The sequence below is a fragment of the Trichechus manatus genome, unplaced genomic scaffold (genome assembly GCF_000243295.1).
Source record: "Trichechus manatus latirostris isolate Lorelei unplaced genomic scaffold, TriManLat1.0 scaffold00186, whole genome shotgun sequence".
NCBI classification, from domain to species: Eukaryota; Metazoa; Chordata; class Mammalia; order Sirenia; family Trichechidae; genus Trichechus; species Trichechus manatus.
This window is the reverse complement of record NW_004444122.1, coordinates 384208-401740: the sequence shown is the minus strand read 5'-3', so window position 1 is coordinate 401740 and position 17533 is coordinate 384208. Positions and strand designations below refer to the sequence as shown.

The following is a 17533-nucleotide window of genomic DNA, read 5'->3' as shown; positions in this document are numbered from 1 at the left end:
CAGGGTTACCATCGCGCCAGGGGGCAGGGTTACCATCGCGCCAGGGGGCAGGGTTACCATCGCGCCAGGGGGCAGGGTTACCATCGCATGAGGGACAGGGTTACCATTGCGCCAGGGGACAGGGTTACCATCGCATGAGGGACAGGGTTACCATTGCGCCAGGGGACAGGGTTATGCTCTAGTAATCATAAGAAAGACGTGGAGGTGAGTTTTCTCTATTAGGGGTCGAGTCATGTCTACAATTTCTCTGTTTTCACTATTTTTGACAATTTTATTGAAATTGAGGTAGGTTTCTTTGTTTTAAAGGAATGGATAGATGTAAAATTAAGATGGAACCCTGTTGACTATGGTGGAATAAAAGTTATACGTGTCCCTTCAGACTCTCTTTGGACCCCAGACATCGTTTTGTTTGATAAGTAAGTTATGTTATAAATATAGTTTTGTGTTTTCAAAAGAAAAATTCACACTAATATTAGTTACTAGTAGTTTTCTTTCCCTTTTGAAAATTGTCTAGCCGTAAAATCAGTTGACTTGATCTTACATTCTTTTGTGTCATAAACCTGCAAACAGATTCTGTGGATCCTCCCTCTTTTTTTGGTGTATTGTTTTCTGATCAGAAAAGTGTTCTTTGAGTTGTAAAATTTGTCAGTAATTTGGGAAGTACAGACAGGTATAAGAAAGTAGGGGGAAAATCATCTGTAATCAACCCCATTATCCCATTACTTAGAGGCTACCACTATTATTAGCTTACACGTATAGTGAAATTACTGTGTGCTTGGCAATGTGTGGAGTGCCTCATGTTCATTTCATTCAGTTCTGACAATAACATCCTGAGTTGTGTACCTGTACTGTTATTGCATCTATTTTATAGATGAGGAAACAGAGACCTAGGGCAGTTTTACCTTGTCTAAGATCACACAGCTAGCACGTGATAGAGTTGGGGTTCAAACCAAGTTGTCTTCATTTACTCTCTTATTTACTAGACTATGTATTGGCCAGACTTCCTTCCAGGTTTGTTTGTTTAGTGCATTTCTTACATAGTTGAGACCATACTTCATGTCCAAATGTGCACCCTTGAAATTTTGCTTAAGTACCGTATTGTAGTTTTCCCATAATAAGGAATGTTGGGTTAATTATTAACTCATCTTTATAGGCATCCTACCCTTAAGGATGGTATTTTTACTTGGGGAGAGGATAATTCTGGGTACCAGTTTTATTTTTTCTAGGGCTACTCCAGGGCAAATCTGGGAACTTGTGCTTATCCTAAAGCAGTTCGTCTTGTTTGCAAGAAGGCATTTGGCATGAGGACAAAGCAAATACTATCCCAAAATATGTTTAATTTTTTTAAACCTTTTACCATCACGCTTCTCGGTTTGTAAGGGGTGAACAAAGCTATAAGGTAACATGATGCTGCTTCCTGGAGCATGATTTTACTCTAAGTAATTGAAAACACTTTAATATTAGCATAGATATATTACAGAGTAGTGTGCAAAGGCCATATGAATTTTAAGATAAAGAATGATACATCAAAGAAATCTTATGTTTAGGGTAGAGTTTCTTGTTAGACTTCTCCAATATATGAATTCACTTGCTGGGAGAGTTTGAGAGGCACTGCCATTTTCATGCCCAGCTTGGTGCTAATGCTTTTTCCCTGTCAAAGTAGAAAGCATCCAGTGTTCGTGATGGAGGGGGAGAGCACTGTCCAGGGTGTGTAGGAATGTGCATGTCTGTTGCATAAATAGCTCAGTTATATTTTGTGTGTAAAACAAGTTCTTGTTAACCACTTTTTCCCAGGATTTTTAGTCCTGGAGTAGATGTGGAAGAAGGGGTTCAGCTCATGATAGAGCTAGATATTTAAGGACAGTGTCCCTAAAGCAGGTGTCCCCCACGTGTAGCAGGTACAACATAATAGTTCAAAAATTATTTCATGCTATTAATTATAGGCTTGCTTTTATATTAGACTTGTAAAATGCATGCTAGGGTTGTTTAATTTCTGCGTCATTATTGTGTGTGTATTTCAGCACAGATGGACGTTTTGAAGGAGCCAGTACAAAAACGGTTGTCAGGTACGATGGCACTGTTACCTGGACTCCACCGGCAAACTACAAAAGTTCCTGTACCATAGATGTCACATTTTTCCCATTTGATCTCCAAAACTGTTCCATGAAATTTGGTTCTTGGACTTACGATGGATCACAGGTTGATTTAATTTTAGAGGACCAAGATGTAGACAAGAGAGATTTTTTTGATAATGGAGAATGGGAAATTTTGAGTGCAACAGGAAGCAAAGGAAACAGAACTGATAGCTGTTGCTGGTATCCATATATCACTTACTCGTTTGTAATTAAGCGTCTGCCTCTCTTTTATACCTTGTTCCTTATTATACCCTGTATTGGGCTCTCATTTTTGACTGTACTTGTCTTCTATCTTCCTTCAAATGAAGGTGAAAAGATTTCTCTCTGCACTTCGGTACTTGTCTCTTTGACTGTCTTCCTTCTGGTTATTGAAGAGATAATACCCTCATCTTCAAAAGTAATACCTCTGATTGGAGAGTATCTGGTGTTTACCATGATTTTTGTGACACTATCCATTATGGTAACAGTCTTCACTATCAACATTCATCATCGTTCTTCCTCAACACATAATGCTATGGCACCTTGGGTCCGAAAGATATTTCTTCACAAGCTTCCAAAACTGCTTTGCATGAGAAGTCATGTAGACAGGTACTTCAGTCGGAAAGAGGGAACTGAGAGCGTTCATGGATTACAATCTTCTAGAAACACATTGGAAGCTGCACTCGATTCTGTCCGCTATATTACAAGACACGTCATGAGGGAGAATGATGTCCGTGAGGTCAGTGGCAAGTTGTATGTACAGATGTAGTATTTCCTTGTTTATATTTCAAGTTCATAAGTGACCTGAATCACTTTTGGCAGAGTAAACGGCATGACCCTTAAGTCTAAGCATAGATTGAGGGCCAGAAATGTTGACACACTGCCTTGTAAAAGATTTTTACTAATATTTAAGTTCAAACACCTGCAAAATGAAGCATGTACACAGATCTAACTTGTAAATTTTCCCCATCAGCATCTTGGATGCCTTTAAAGAAAGTTTAAGTTGCACTGACTGTTCTTTTATTCTGAGGAATAGTTATTTTGCCATATGCTTTTCTGACTTTGGCATGATACTGTTTTTAATTTAACCTTCAGTAACTTTGTTTCTTAATTCTGCTTTATAATTTATCAAAAGTTATGTTATTTTTGTAGAATGAGCCTAATTTAGGCTTTATAAATATAGTCACGATATTTCTCTAGAAGAAATCATCTTGTGATTCATTTACAAGTGAAATTAAAAGGAATAAGATGTTCTTATGTGTTTGTTATACATCAAACTATTCATTTGAAGCTCAGTAATAGTGCTATGACTTAACTATTACAAAAAGATATTTCATGGGCTCCTTAAGTTAATATATATTTAAAATACAAGAGTTGAATATTAACAAATCTTACTAATGTGATCATATTTGACTAGGTTTTTATTTCAAAACATGTAAAATTTCAATCTTGTCACTATTTTTTATTTATATTGTATAATATTTTTAAAGCTATAACAATAGAAATGTTTTCATAATTGAATTTACTTTGAATTGGCCCTATTGAGATTATGTGAATTTTAATTTCTCAAGCCTTTTTAAATGGAAAATTTCTAGCAGGTGTGGGAAACAGGCCAAACAAATCTAATAAAATAACACCCCCTCCCCCTAAAAGGAATATTTGATATCTACTTTTAATAAACTTTTCATGCTTTCAGATTTGAAAAATTCGTATTTGGCAGTAGTACAATTAATTAGTTTATAAGGTCTGAGGCTATCAATGGAGTCTTTAAAAATACAAATATTAGTTAATGACTTAGACTGAGATGGAATTTAATAAGTGTCTGCAAAGTATTGTGCAGAAGGTTCAGGACTCATACTACTAGGACGTGGTGCAGATAAAATGTCCCCTCCCCCCCAGGGAAGTAGTAGAAGTTTATAATCCCGTAAATTCTCATTATCCCACAACTTGGGGCACAGTTCCAGTAGAGGACCCACACACTTCATTAAGGGTTAAGGGACTAAGGAAACCCTTGGTCAAGGAAATGGCCATGTAGAAAGGGAAGCCTCTGGCTCTCAGTAGCTGGGCTCAGCATTTCTTCTTTGAGGTAACTCTGACCTGCTGAGCCAACTCCCTGCTAAAGCTGTGAACCCAAAAACCCATTGCCATCGAGTCGATTCTGACTTCATGATGACCCTATAGGACAGAGTACAACTACCCTGTAGGGTTTCCAAGGAGTGGCTGGTAGATTTGAACTGTTGACCTTTTGACTAGCAGCCGAGCTTTTAACCACTGCACCACCAGGTATCTGAAGCTGTGAAAAGGGGGAGGAAATGAGCTTCAGGGACATCAGGTCTGCCCTCCACAAGTGTAGAATAAAGTGGTCCCTAGGAAACCTAAAGCTAAACAAAATAGATGAAGGGGGAGGAAGATTAGTGGCTTATTATTATATTAGTGTATTATTCTGAGCTAGCTTTTGAGTTGGCATGAAATTAACCTCAGGTTGGATTCTCTTTAAAAAAGTTAAACCAAGTTAACACTACTGGGCAAGAACAGCTGACAGAAATAACTTCATACAGTAAGAATTTTAAAAAAAGTTTTTTTAGTTTATTGTAAAATATCCAAGTAGTATAAATATTTTCATTTTTATTAAGAATTTGTAAAAATAAACTACTTGTAATATATTACATGTTTAGATTAACAAATTTTATAGTGTCTTTTAAATTTTGAGGAGGCTATATTTGTTAAAGACCAACAGGGTAGTCTGTGTCCCTGAATTCTGAGTACAGGGGCACTTACTGTTTGGAGTTAGCCTCTAACTCAATGTATTATATCTCAAAATATGTACACAATTTTTAATTATGTATTTAATGGGTTTTTATTTTTATTCTTTTATAACAGGTTGTGGAAGATTGGAAATTCATAGCCCAGGTTCTTGATCGGATGTTTTTGTGGACTTTCCTACTGGTTTCAATTGTTGGATCTCTTGGACTTTTTGTTCCTGTCATTTATAAATGGGCAAATATAATGGTACCAGTTCATACTGGAAACACAAATAAGTGATACCTCCCAACAGGTTGTAGTATGAGTTTAGTTACCAAAAGGCACATATGTCTTATGGCACCTTGTATAAAATTATGAGAATGTAATATTTAAAATCTGATGCAGGCTTTAACAGATTAACAGTTACTAAAATGAGTTTATCTTAATACACTGTCCATGAGAACATCTACCTGCATGGCTGAAGTAATAGGTGACCAAATAACATTTGATCTTCTAAAAATGGCACCAAAATATTATCTGAACTGTATTAGTGAATATTCACTGTTTGCGTCTTGGCAAATAATTCTGATTTGTAAACAACAGTGAAGTTCATCTTTTGGTTATGCTGGAAAATTCCAGATGTACTTGAAGACTGATTTTAAAACCTGTATTTTGTGAAGATAGACATTTTTAAGTTCTTTCTTTCTGTATTCTCGGAGTAACAGCTAATCTGTAGTATAATATTATACTGTTGTATTAAGTGAGCTGACTACTTAGTATGATAATTTTAATGTGATGCTGCTTTCTATAACCAGCATTTTTAAAAAATGAAAAATGGGAATTGGGAAGTTCTTTATCAGTTTATTCTTTAGATGCGTAAACTGAACAATGATTGTATTAGCTATTTTTATAGTTCCCCTTCCTTGTAAAATCATACAATAGAGAACTCCTGTGGACATGCAGTAGCATATCCTTAACATTAATTTCAATTCCCTTGTCCACATTTTCCACATTTAATAGAACTATGTTCTATATAAATTGCTGTAGCATTTCTTTATCCTTGATCTTTGAATAGTCCACTACAAATGACATGAGTCCCATTTTTAAAACATTTCTGTGGGTACTACTAAATCATTCTATGAGAAAACTATCTTATGAGATTAAAAATGGTATTCTAATTTGGTATAAGCACACTGTCACATACTTGTAGTGTATCAGTTTTATTTCTTTCATTCCAACAATTACAGTAATAGAATTTCAGAACTGTAAGGGCCTTTAGACATGACCTAGTCTTAGCCTATTACCACTTTTTCAGTATAGTATAATATATCCAAGGTAAACAAGTTAAATTCCATCCAAATGTCCCTGATTCAGCTATGACCAGGAAGAAAAACTGATGGAAATCTTGCATTTGATTTAGCGCTCTTAGCCCTTGCCAGAACAAATGCCTTATGTATTTATAGTAAGTAACCCATCTCAGTTCAAGTCAGTACTCTTTGGAAGGCAGAAAGGACCCCGTCTAATTTGCATTTTATTGTAGGCAGGTGTTTAATGCCATTTAATAAGTCTGGTTTGATGAATTTAAACTGTTAGCTATCTTAGCATGTATACATCCCTGATCACTCTTATATCTCAATTACTGTTACTTAAAATTTTTATTTATAAATAAATTTTATAAAAATCTTCCTTTTGACTTACTGAAACATGAGTCACAGTTAGCTTCAATTTTGTAAGTTTTATTTTTGCATAGGAAAAACATCATAGTGACTAGTGACAAGATTACATGGTATATATGGATCATCATCTTTGTCAGTGGTTAGTCAGATTCAGAAGCATAGTATCTTAGTTATCTAGTGCTGCTATAATGGAAGTACCACAAGTGGATGGCTGTAACAAAGAGAAATTTATTCTCTCACAGTTTAGGAGGCTAGAACTCTGAATTCAGGATGCCAGCTCCAGGGGAAGGCTTTCTCTTCTCTTGGCTCTGGGAGAAGGTCCTTGTCATCAGTCTTCCCCTGGTCTAGGAGCTTCTCAGCGCAGGGACCCTGGGTCCAAAGGATGTGCTCCCTTCCTGGTTTTTCATTCTTGGTGGTAGGAGGTCCCTCTCCTCTCTGCTTGATTTTCTCTTTTATATCTCAAAAGAGATTGACTCAACATATCCAACCTAATCCTGTAGATTGTGTCTTGCCTCATTAACTACCTCTAATCCTGCCTCATTAACATCATAGGGGTAGGATTTACAACACATAGGAAAATCACATCAGATCACAAAATGGTGGACAACCGCACAATACTGAGAATCATGGCCTAGCCAAGTTGACACACATTTTGGGGGATACAATTCAATCCATAACACATAGTATGGGGTACTATCTTTCTTAATAATTTGTCTAAAGAAGTGTTTCTCAACCAGGGGTGATTTTGCCCAAGAAGACATCTGACAATTCAGAAGACATTTTTGGTTGTCACACTGGGGGTGGGGGTTGTTGTTCTACTAGTGAATAGTGAATAGAGGGCAGGGTGCTGCTAAAGATCCTACAATGCACAGGACACCCACCCCCCCGCAACAAAGAATTACCTGGCCGAAAATGCCAATAGCGTTGCAGCTTAGCAACCCTGCTTTAAAGGCTCATTAACATGAATATATGATTAGGCATAATTTCTCATGGTATAATAATTGAGAATTATGTAAGATAAATAGTTGAGCTCTCTGACTTAGCCCTCAGACTCTTTAAAACCAGTAAAGAACAAGAGATTCACCATAAGAACTGGTAGTAGTGGGGGTACTTCAAGGAGATTATGGGCTACTTAAGAAAACCCATTGGGAAATCTCTGTGATACTGAACCAAATGGGTTTTTACATTTCTGAACAAGTTTTTCTATCCAGTTAAGTCTTAACCACTAAAAAAAGGAGGGGCACAGTTTTCATATTTAGCCTATTTTTATATGTCCCATAGCACAGCATACTACTTATCCCTATAGAAGAATTATATTTTGACATTTTTATTCATTCTTTACCTTATCAAAAAGACTAGTTAAATATTCATTTATCCATAATAAATACTGACACTTTTTCTTGCCTGATTCTTTTTTGACAATTGGATAATGAGTAAACTGGATGTGCTAGAAACAAAGCCTGATGACAGAAAGTACGTTACTCTTAAGAAACAGCCCCCCCTCACAACACACATAAGCATCACAGGTGAGTGTATGGTTTAGTGCTTACACGTCATCCCTGGCCATCAAGGGTTGCAGAAATAATCCTGCTGTCCCTAAGATGCACACCAGGATGAAAACCCACAGAAAAATACGATCAATCACCATGGCAACATACTTCCAATCATCTTGAATCTGAAAAACAAAAACCATGAGGAAAAAAGCATGAAGGGAAAAGCAAAGTGAACACGTTTTCAGTGTTAAATATTCAGTGTGTTTCAGCAGTAGAAGCCATTTTGTCTCCAACATGGGAGAAACGTTTTTTCACTAATTGATGTAGTCCAAGGACCTCCACTAGTCTCAAGTCTCTCTGGATGCAGTAGAGGAAACAGGTATAAAATACTTGTCATGTTAACTCTGTTTCAAATCAAATGTCTTAATGTATACGTAATCTGTTTTTTCTAAACTGAATTCAATTTATAAAGTTAGTAAAACCAGTTACTTGACTTATGCCTCTATGGAAGGATTCTGGGCCTTTGTTAGAACGGCTAATACAATCCAGCATCATTTACTCTTGTTTAAAAGTACTCATTCTTATCCAGTTGTAGATATTAATTTTCTCTGGACATCTGTCACCTTATTCCAAAAATGAAATAAGCACTTCAGGGCAAGGTCATCCTCACCTTCCACTCCCACCACCCCCTCTGCAATGCCCTGCTGACCAAATGCCGTCTTCCATGATTAAGGCCAAAGTATCATGGAATACTGTGTACTTGTAGAACAGGTGGAAAATCATAAAAAACTGCCGACAGTAAAGTAAAAGATGGTGGAGCATGGCTAATTGCATACAATACAGCTTCAATTTAGGCTTGAAATAGGAAAAAGAATTGTATGTTAATTATGCTCCTAGACATTTCAGAAAGAAAAGAAACTATAATTGAATTGAGAAAGAGAAGGCTCATGAATCAATGATTTTGAAGAAATAATCACATAATAAAGAGGCAGCATGTAATTTAGTAATTTAATTAAGTGCACTGAAACGGCTGCTGGGAGACAAGGATTTTATTTCACCATTATGAGCTTGAGTAGCTGTGTCCTCTCAGTAACAGTAAGAAGTCATAGGTAAAATTAGAACTGTAATGCCATGTTTGCCACATGGTGCTTTATTTGAATTCCTAAGACTTGGTTAGTAAGCGCTTCAAATAAACAAATAGACCCTATGATTCTTACCCACCCACTACCTGCCAAACCTGAAGCCCTAGGAGGCAGTGGGTGAAAAGTCAGAGACTTGGAGACAGATTTTTATTTTAATTCCAGCTCTGCTCCTTTCCAATTGTGAAAATCTGGGAAAACTGTGTGACTTCTCAAAGCCTCAGTTTCCTCATCTGTAGAATGGGGGTAAGAACAGTACATACCTCATAGGGCCATTGATGAGGATTAAATGAAATAATGTGCCTGGCATAGAGTCCTTAACGAATAGTAACTATAATATTAATGCTGATTTTAAAAAAATAACCCTTATCCAAGCGTAAATCTCCCTCCGACAGCAGTTCATGTGCTTTAGCCTAGTGAAGAAAGATGGGACTGGGTCTAACAGAGGACTATGAATAGTGCTGCAAAAAAGCTAGGTGAAAGTGAATTGTGTATCTAACTCTTAAAGCCATTTTAAAGCACAGTGATACTGGCCATTCGCTGGAAACTTTAGAACTAATGATAAATAGCAGGTAGATCAGTGTTGGGCAAAATGGTGAACTAGCCCAAGCTCCTGGCTCCCTCTCCCAGTCCAACCCTGGAGATGCCACATAACTAGGAGGAGAATGTGCTTCAGGGGATATTTTAGTTGAAGGTTTAAAGATTATCTAAGGGCAGTAGTTTCAGGGGTTCATCCACCCTCCATGGCTCCAGAAAGTCTAGAGTCCATTATAATTTGAAATTCTGTTCTGCATTTTTCCCCCTTTTGATCAGGATTTGTCTATAGAATCTTTGATCAAAATATTCAGTAATGGTAGCCAGGCACCATCCAGTTTTTCTGGTCTCATGGCAGTGGAGGCAGTTAGCCACACATCCGTATCCTCCTCCTATTCCTGACTTTCCTTCTTCCTCTGTTGCTCCAGGCAATTAGAAACCAATTGTCATGCCTTGGAAGTCCACTTGCAAGCTTTAGGACCTCAGGCACTACGCAATGAACTAGGAGGTAGAACGGAAGCATTAAATACGTTATTAAGCCAATTAACTGGGTTGTCCCATGAAACCATGAACCTAAACCTCCAAACCAAGGAACCAAATCCCATGAGGTGTTGGTTATATATAAGCAGCCTCAGCAGCTACTTTTTTGTTGTTGTTATTGTAAATATATCTATCACACTTTTGCCAATTCAACTTTTTACAGGTGTACAACTTATTGAAAGCAATTGCAACCAGCTGTGCCAACCTACCCTTAGTACGATTTTTCCATCACCATTAACTCCCCTTTTCTTCCTCCGTCCTGCCCCTGGTAACCTCTGGTAAACTTTGGTCTCTATGCATTTGCCTTTTCTTGTCTTTTTCTATAAGTGAAGTCATATAATATTTGTCCTTTTGTGATTGGCTTATTTCACTCAGCATGATACCTTCAAGCTCCATCCGTACTGTAGCATGTATCAAGACTTCATTTCTCCTAATGGCTGAGTAGTATTCGATTGTATGTCTGTACCACATTTGGTTTATCCAGTCATCTGTTGATGGACATTTAGGTTGTTTCCATCTTTTGGCTATTGTGAATAGTGCTGCAGTGAACATTGGTGTACAAGACTCTTTTTGTGTCTTTCGGATATATAGCTAGGAGTGGAAATGCTGTGTCATATGATAGTTCTGTGAGTCAGAATTGAGTTGACAGCAGCAACAGGTTTGGTTTTGGTTTTGATGATAGTTTTATTTTTAGTTTTTTGAGGAACTGCCACACTGTTTTCCACAGTGGCTGTACCATTTGCATTCTTGCCAGCAATGGATAAGGGTTCCAATTTCCCCACAGGTTTCTTTTTTATCTTAGCCATCCTGTTGTTGTTGTTATGTGCCATGGAGTCGATTCTAACTCATAGCGACCCTATAGGACAGAGTACAACTGCCCCATAGGGTTTCCAAGGAGCGGCTGGTGGATTCAGACTGCGGACCTTTTGGTTAGCAGCTGAGCTCTTAACTATTGCGCCATCAGGGCTCCTTAGCCATCCTAGTGGGAGTGAAATGGTATCTCATTGTGTTTTAGATTTGTATCTCTTTGATGGCTAATGATGTTGAGCATCTTTTCATGTGTCTAGTGACCATTTGAATGTCTTCTTTGGTGAAATGTCTGTTCAAGTCCTTTACCCATTTTATGATTGGGTTATTTGCCTTTTTGTTGTTTAAATTGTTGAAGTTTTATATGTATTTTGGTTACTAGATTTTTGTCGGATGTATGGTTTCTGAAGATATTCTCCCAGTCAGTAGCTTGTCTTTTCATTTTTCTGGTAAAGTCTTTTGAAGAACAAAAGTTTTTAATTTTTATGAGGTCCCATTTATTTATTTTGTCTTTTGGTATTTGTGCCTTTGTTATTATATTAGATAATCCATTGTTGAAAGCTAGGTCTGACAGCATTGACCCTGCTTCTTGTTCTAAGAATGTTATGGTTTTAGTTTGCACAGTTAGTTCCTTAATCCATTTTGAATTTGTTTTCGTGTATGGTGTGAGGCATGGCTTCTGTATTTTTCTGCATGTGGAAGTCCAATTTTCCCAGTACCATTTATTGAAGAGATTCTTCTTTCTCCATTGAATGGACTTAGCACCATTGTCAAAAATCAGTTCTGGATGCCTACCTCTCTTTTAGTAATAATATTTTAGTGCCTCTCTCCACAACATGTCTGAGACCCTCCTGAAACTCTTATTGTGCCTAATAAATAATTTTTTGAATAAAGAGAATTTGTAATAGCCTGACAAAGGCTGGAGTATGGGCATTTAGATTTCTATCTTTAGTAAAATTATTGCTAACTTGTAAGACATCATTATTTTAAAAGTGGGTAAGAAAAGGTTAGAGAATGTCTGCAAAAGTTACATATTGGACAAATGAAAGATATTTCCACTGTTCGTTTACTTAATGTCCAACAATTGCTTCAATTGAATTTAAAGGAGTGCCTGATTTTTTTCTCTAAATTTCCAGGATCAGCTGGAGGTTCTTCATCTTTACGGTCACAAGACACGCTCCTAGTTGCTCACATGGGTGGGGGTGGGGAGATGGCTGTTGTTGTTGTCGCCTCCTCTACTTCCCTATGCCATTTTCCCAGCTGCATGAAAGAGGCTCGAGACATTTGCTACCAACATTAATTACCTACAGCGTATCAGGGGCTGAAAGTATCTTGTAATTAGGTAATTAGCTCTGTGCTAATAAGCAACTTAAGGCAGAGCCAATTAATTTTAGAGCAGAGCATCTTATAAAATTACCGGATGTGATTCTGGTAACCTTGGGGGTAAAAAGAGGGTCGTGTAGCAGCCGGACACATTAGTGTAAAACTTTCCTATTCCTCGTACTTGCCGTTAGTCCTAGCATAGGATTTTTGGAGAAAATAGAAATAAGTTCACCCAATTAAAAAAAAATGGGCGAAAGAATTTGAATTCACAAAAGAAGAGCCAGTATGGCCAATAAGCATATGACGAAGAGCTCAACATCATTACTCAACAGGGAAATGCAAATTCAAACAGCAGTGAGATATACCCCACACACATTGTCGAGAATGTGGAGCAACTGGAACTCTCAAAACACTGCTGATGGGAGTGTCAGTTGGTTCCAGCACTTCGGAACACTTGCAGTATCTACTAAAGTTAAAAATACATCTATCCAATGGTCCAGCAATTCCGCTCCTAGGTATATATCCAAGAGAAATGAGTGCATATGTTCAAGTATATTGCTGAAAATATGATATGTGTAAGAATGTTTAGAGCAACCTATTCATATTCATAATAGCCCCAAACTGGAAATAACTAAATGTCCAAGAACTGTAGAATAAATAAATAGATGATGGTATAGTCAAGCTGTGGAATATTGTTGTTGTGTGCTGTCGAGTCGATTCCAACTCATAGCGACCCTATAGGACAGAGTAGAACTGCCCCATAGGGTTTCCAAGGAGTGGCTGGTGAATTCGAACTGACAGCCTTTTGGTTAGCAGCCTGAGTTCCTAACCACTTAGCCACCAGGGCTCTGTGGAATATTATACACCAATAAAAAAGAAAAACAACAAGAATAAACCTCAGAAACATGTTAAATGAAAGAAGTCAGACATGAAAGTAATTTATACCATGAGCCACTTACATAAAATTCAAGAATAGACAAAACTGATCAATGTGAAAGAGATAGTAGTTATCAAGGAGAGAGGGAGATGCTGACTGGGAGGGGATATGAGGGAACTTTCTGGGGCCCTAAAATTGTTCCATATCTTTATCTGGATGATGGTTACATGGGTGTACACATACTGTAAACATTCATTGAGGTGTACAATTTACTCCATGTAAACTACAGCTCGATAGAAAAGAAGAAGTAAAAATAAAAATGTAAGCTCAGCTGATCAATACTGATTGGAGAAAATCTGGCCTCATGCCTTTTTCCAGCCTATCTCCTAAACCACTCTTCTTGGCATTAGTTGTTCTAGTGGCCCAGACTGCTATCAGCCCAGTGGCTAACTTCAGAACACAGCAGACTCATGAGCTTTATCATCTAATTTTACAGATGAGAAAACAGGCTCAGAGAGGGGAGGTAACAAATCCAAGGACGTACAGCTGGTAAATGGAGGAGATGGTCTGAACACAGGCTGCTGACTTCAGAGCCTAATTCCGTAACCCGCATCCTATGCCTTGCCCCACAAGGAACCAATAGATGTTTATTTAATGAATGAGTGACCAATGTAATAGTAAACATATCCTTACCTCTTTGGCTTCATTTTGTGCTTTCATATTTTCAGCAATATATTTGACACTTTCGATAGCTTCTTTGATTTCTGGCGACAAAGCAGAGAGGGAGAGCATAGCATCGACAGACTCAGAACTGGGGCTTCTGGTGAGGTTGGCACTGAAATTTGAGATTTTTATCCTGCGGTGGTGGCAGAAACCACACATTCCATCCTGGCAGGGATAGCCTTCCTTGCAGCCTTTGGACTCTGTATGGTTGAAGCAATTCATACTTGAGAGCTCAGCGCTGTAGGCGGGTCTTGGTTTCTGAGTGTGTGCCTCATTGCCTGTCGGCCTGGTCATGAACATTATCCTAGGAAGGAAGTTCAGGAATATGGTCTTCACCCACGCAGGCATCGTGTGTGTGGTTGGGGTTCTGTAATGCACATTGAGTACAAAGACGGTGATGACAATGGACAAGGTTACAAAAATCATGGTGAACAGAAGGTACTCGCCAATCAGGGGAATGACCAAAGAGGTGGATGGGATTGTCTCAGTGATTACCAGGAGAAACACAGTCAAGGAGAGGAGGACTGAGATGCAGAGCGTCACCTTCTCGCCGCAGTCAGAGGGCAGGTAGAAGACAAGTACGGTCAGGAAGGAAATGAGCAGACAGGGGATGATGAGGTTGATGGTGTAGAACAGGGGCAGGCGCCGAATGTACAGTGAGTACGTGATGTCTGGGTAGATCTCCTCACAGCAGTTGTACTTGATGTCATGTTTGTAGCCTGGGGCACTGATGATGGCCCACTCACCACTCTCCCAGTAGTCCTTGAGGTTCATGGAGGAGCTGATCTGGACTAGGTCGATTTTTGCTTTGTCGTGGGACCAGGAACCGAACTTCATGGTGCAGTTTTGGTAATCAAATGGAAAATAGGTCACGTCAATTTTGCATGAGCTCTTAAAGATGGCTGGAGGTATCCAAGTCACTTCCCCTGTGTACTTGAGTAAGGCTTTGGTCTTGTCATCCACCTGGAAATCCCCAACAGCACTGCAAAGACAAAGAAGAGGCACGGCAACACGTTGTCATTCAGTCCAGCTTCTCACACTGCCATCGCCACTGGGTAGATGCCAAGTAACTATTAGTAAAACCACGGAATATGAGACCTAAAAGTGTTGCAAAAGACCATCTAGTTCATTACTGCATTGTAGCAGTGGGGATACTGAGGCCCAGAGAGGGTAACACGCTGATGAGCTGGCAGAGTTGAAACAAACTCACCCAACCTCAACAATCTGACATACTCATCACCTTCTGGGGCACATCACTGGTTCATTCTTCAACAATACAACTCCCAACTTCGTATTTATTGAGACACTCTCAAACACCAGAAAGGGATCCCCCTCCGCTTAATTAAAGAAACAGCAAGTCAGTTTTGTTTCCATGGGATAAAAGTCATCATCCCGGAAGCAGGTGTTTATGCAGCTTTTGGGGAGATTTGCCTCCTGTTGTCCCTGTGGTTTGGACCTTGTTAATGTCTCCTCATTCAGTCCCCACTGGGCGCCCAGTGCGTGTGTGTATCATGTGTAAAATCAAACTGGGAGAGGGAAGGGACTGCAGAGACCACCTGTGGGAGCCCACCCCCATTAAATTGAACCTTGGTAAATGAGATGATTACCAAATCCCAGCCTTGGATCCTGATTATTCATCACATTCCCCATTCTTCCCAGCACTGTTTGAGAATGAATAACCATGTTTTCTGATTCTGTCTTTCAAATTCAGCATAATAAGTTCTTTCACCTTCTGCTTCCCTGACTTTTCTCCCCATGAATCTTCTCCCTGTTCTCATCTGTTGATGGACATTTAAGCTGTTTCCAGCTGTTGTGAATAGTGCTGCAATGAACATTGGTGTACCTACTGGATTTCTTAGAGTTCTGCATTTCAAGGCATTTATGTTCTTCGAAAGAGAACAACCACCATACCCCTTTTCCATGTACTTGCAGAGATGAAAAAAAATTACAAAACCTAAACATTTTAGGGATATGCTTGTGTTGACATTGTTACTTGATAAGAACATGTGAAAACAGAAGGGGAACATTCCAGTGCACATCTCCCCGTCCTTGCTATTTCCTGTACCCCACCCCCCCTTTGGTTCTGTTGAGCAGAACAGTCATTACACGTGGAGACTTGCTGCCAGAGCTGCTACCCACCTTTACCTGGGTCGGCTGGTTTGTCCCAAGAGTGTCTTGCTGGGTTTGTAACATTCTTAGCCCCCATTTCACTCCAACTGTGCCCTCAATTCCCCCCAAGATTATTTCCAGCTCCTGGCTTGGGAGAAGGGAGAGGTATTCGGGGGGGAGTGGGGATATACACAGCCCCAAGTGGATTCGACCCATGCTCAGCACCTGAAGAGCCCCTGTAGGGCTGGCTAAGCGGAAGGTTGAAAAGACCCTTGGGATAACAGAGGCCTCCTAAACTTTCCTTATGGTATCCTGGATCAACAAAATGTTAAAGCAGGAAGGGATCTGCAGAACATAGGGGTCGGCAAACTACAGCCTGTTTCTTTAAACAAAGTTTTGTTGGAACAGTTTACATATTGTCTGTGATTGCTTTTGCATAACAATGGCAGAATTGGGTAGTTGCCATGAAGGCCCATATAGCCCACAAATTCTAAAATGTTTACTATCTGGCCCTTTACAGAAAAAGTTTGCTGACCCCTGCTCTTGTCCAATTTCCTCATTTTACTGAAAAAGAAACTGAGAGTCAGAGAATGGGAATGCCTTGCTCAAGGTCCCACAGAGAGTTTGTACACTAAGGCTGAACAATGGTGGTAAGCTTACCCTGGTATGATGGTTAATTTTATGTGTCAGTTTGGCTAGGCTATGGTTCCCAATTGTTTGATCAAACACTAGTTACTGTTATGATTGAGTCATATGGCCATATGCTCGCCACACCCCATTATAATTTAATCATGTAATTAAATCATTTGGCTTTGGGTAGAGCAGTTTAGCTTCCATAATGTAATCTGATGTAGTAAATGCAATTACCCTACATGTAATGTAATGAGCTTCCGTAATGCAATCTAATGTAATATAATTCATCAGTTAGTTGAGGTCATACCAGTTAGGGTGGTTCCTAAACCTAATCACTTCAAAGTTCTAAAAAGAGCAGAATATTTAAAAAGAGAGAGAGAGCAGAATAGACACAGACACACACACCGGGAAGACAGATGCCATGTAAGGATTGTCTACAAGCCAAGGAAAGTTAAGGAACCAAGGAATGTGTGGGGCTACTGACGAGGAAGGGATAGACATGGCCAAGGACTTGACTGCTAGGTAGCCAAAGGAAGAGAAAGAGGAGTTCTGATGTCCTAAAAGACCCAGACATGGTATCAAAAGAAGTACCCCTTGTCATGGATTGAATTGTGTCCCCCAAAAAATGTGTGTAGCACCTTGGCTAGGTCATGATTCCCAGTACTGTATGATTGTGTTATCTGATGTGATTTCCTTATGTGTTGTAAACTCTACCACTCTGATGAGATTATATGGATCTCCTCATGTGTTGTAAATTCTGTCACTGTGATGAGTTTATACTGATGAGGTTGACAAGATTAGTGTCTTAATGCAATCTCTTTTG

The 17533-nt window shown here is 39.0% G+C and overlaps 2 protein-coding genes across 2 annotated transcripts in view; one reads left to right on the top strand and one right to left on the bottom strand.

Annotated features, from left to right (window-relative positions):
- Positions 1 to 6477, top strand: part of CHRNA5 (cholinergic receptor nicotinic alpha 5 subunit) — a 48576-nt gene extending 42099 nt beyond the window's left edge. Inside the window, exons 4-6 of the mRNA XM_023741660.1 lie at positions 307 to 416; positions 2022 to 2853; positions 4995 to 6477. Of these exons, the coding sequence (XP_023597428.1) occupies positions 307 to 416; positions 2022 to 2853; positions 4995 to 5156 (1104 nt within the window). The 3' untranslated portion in view covers positions 5157 to 6477. The remainder of the gene's footprint in view (positions 1 to 306; positions 417 to 2021; positions 2854 to 4994) is intronic.
- A 1267-nt stretch (positions 6478 to 7744) lies between these two features.
- The window catches only part of CHRNA3 (cholinergic receptor nicotinic alpha 3 subunit), a 26790-nt gene continuing 17001 nt past the window's right edge, over positions 7745 to 17533 (bottom strand). Inside the window, exons 5-6 of the mRNA XM_004387511.2 lie at positions 13939 to 14950; positions 7745 to 8207 (exon numbers count right to left, since the gene is read on the bottom strand). Of these exons, the coding sequence (XP_004387568.2) occupies positions 8079 to 8207; positions 13939 to 14950 (1141 nt within the window). The 3' untranslated portion in view covers positions 7745 to 8078. The remainder of the gene's footprint in view (positions 8208 to 13938; positions 14951 to 17533) is intronic.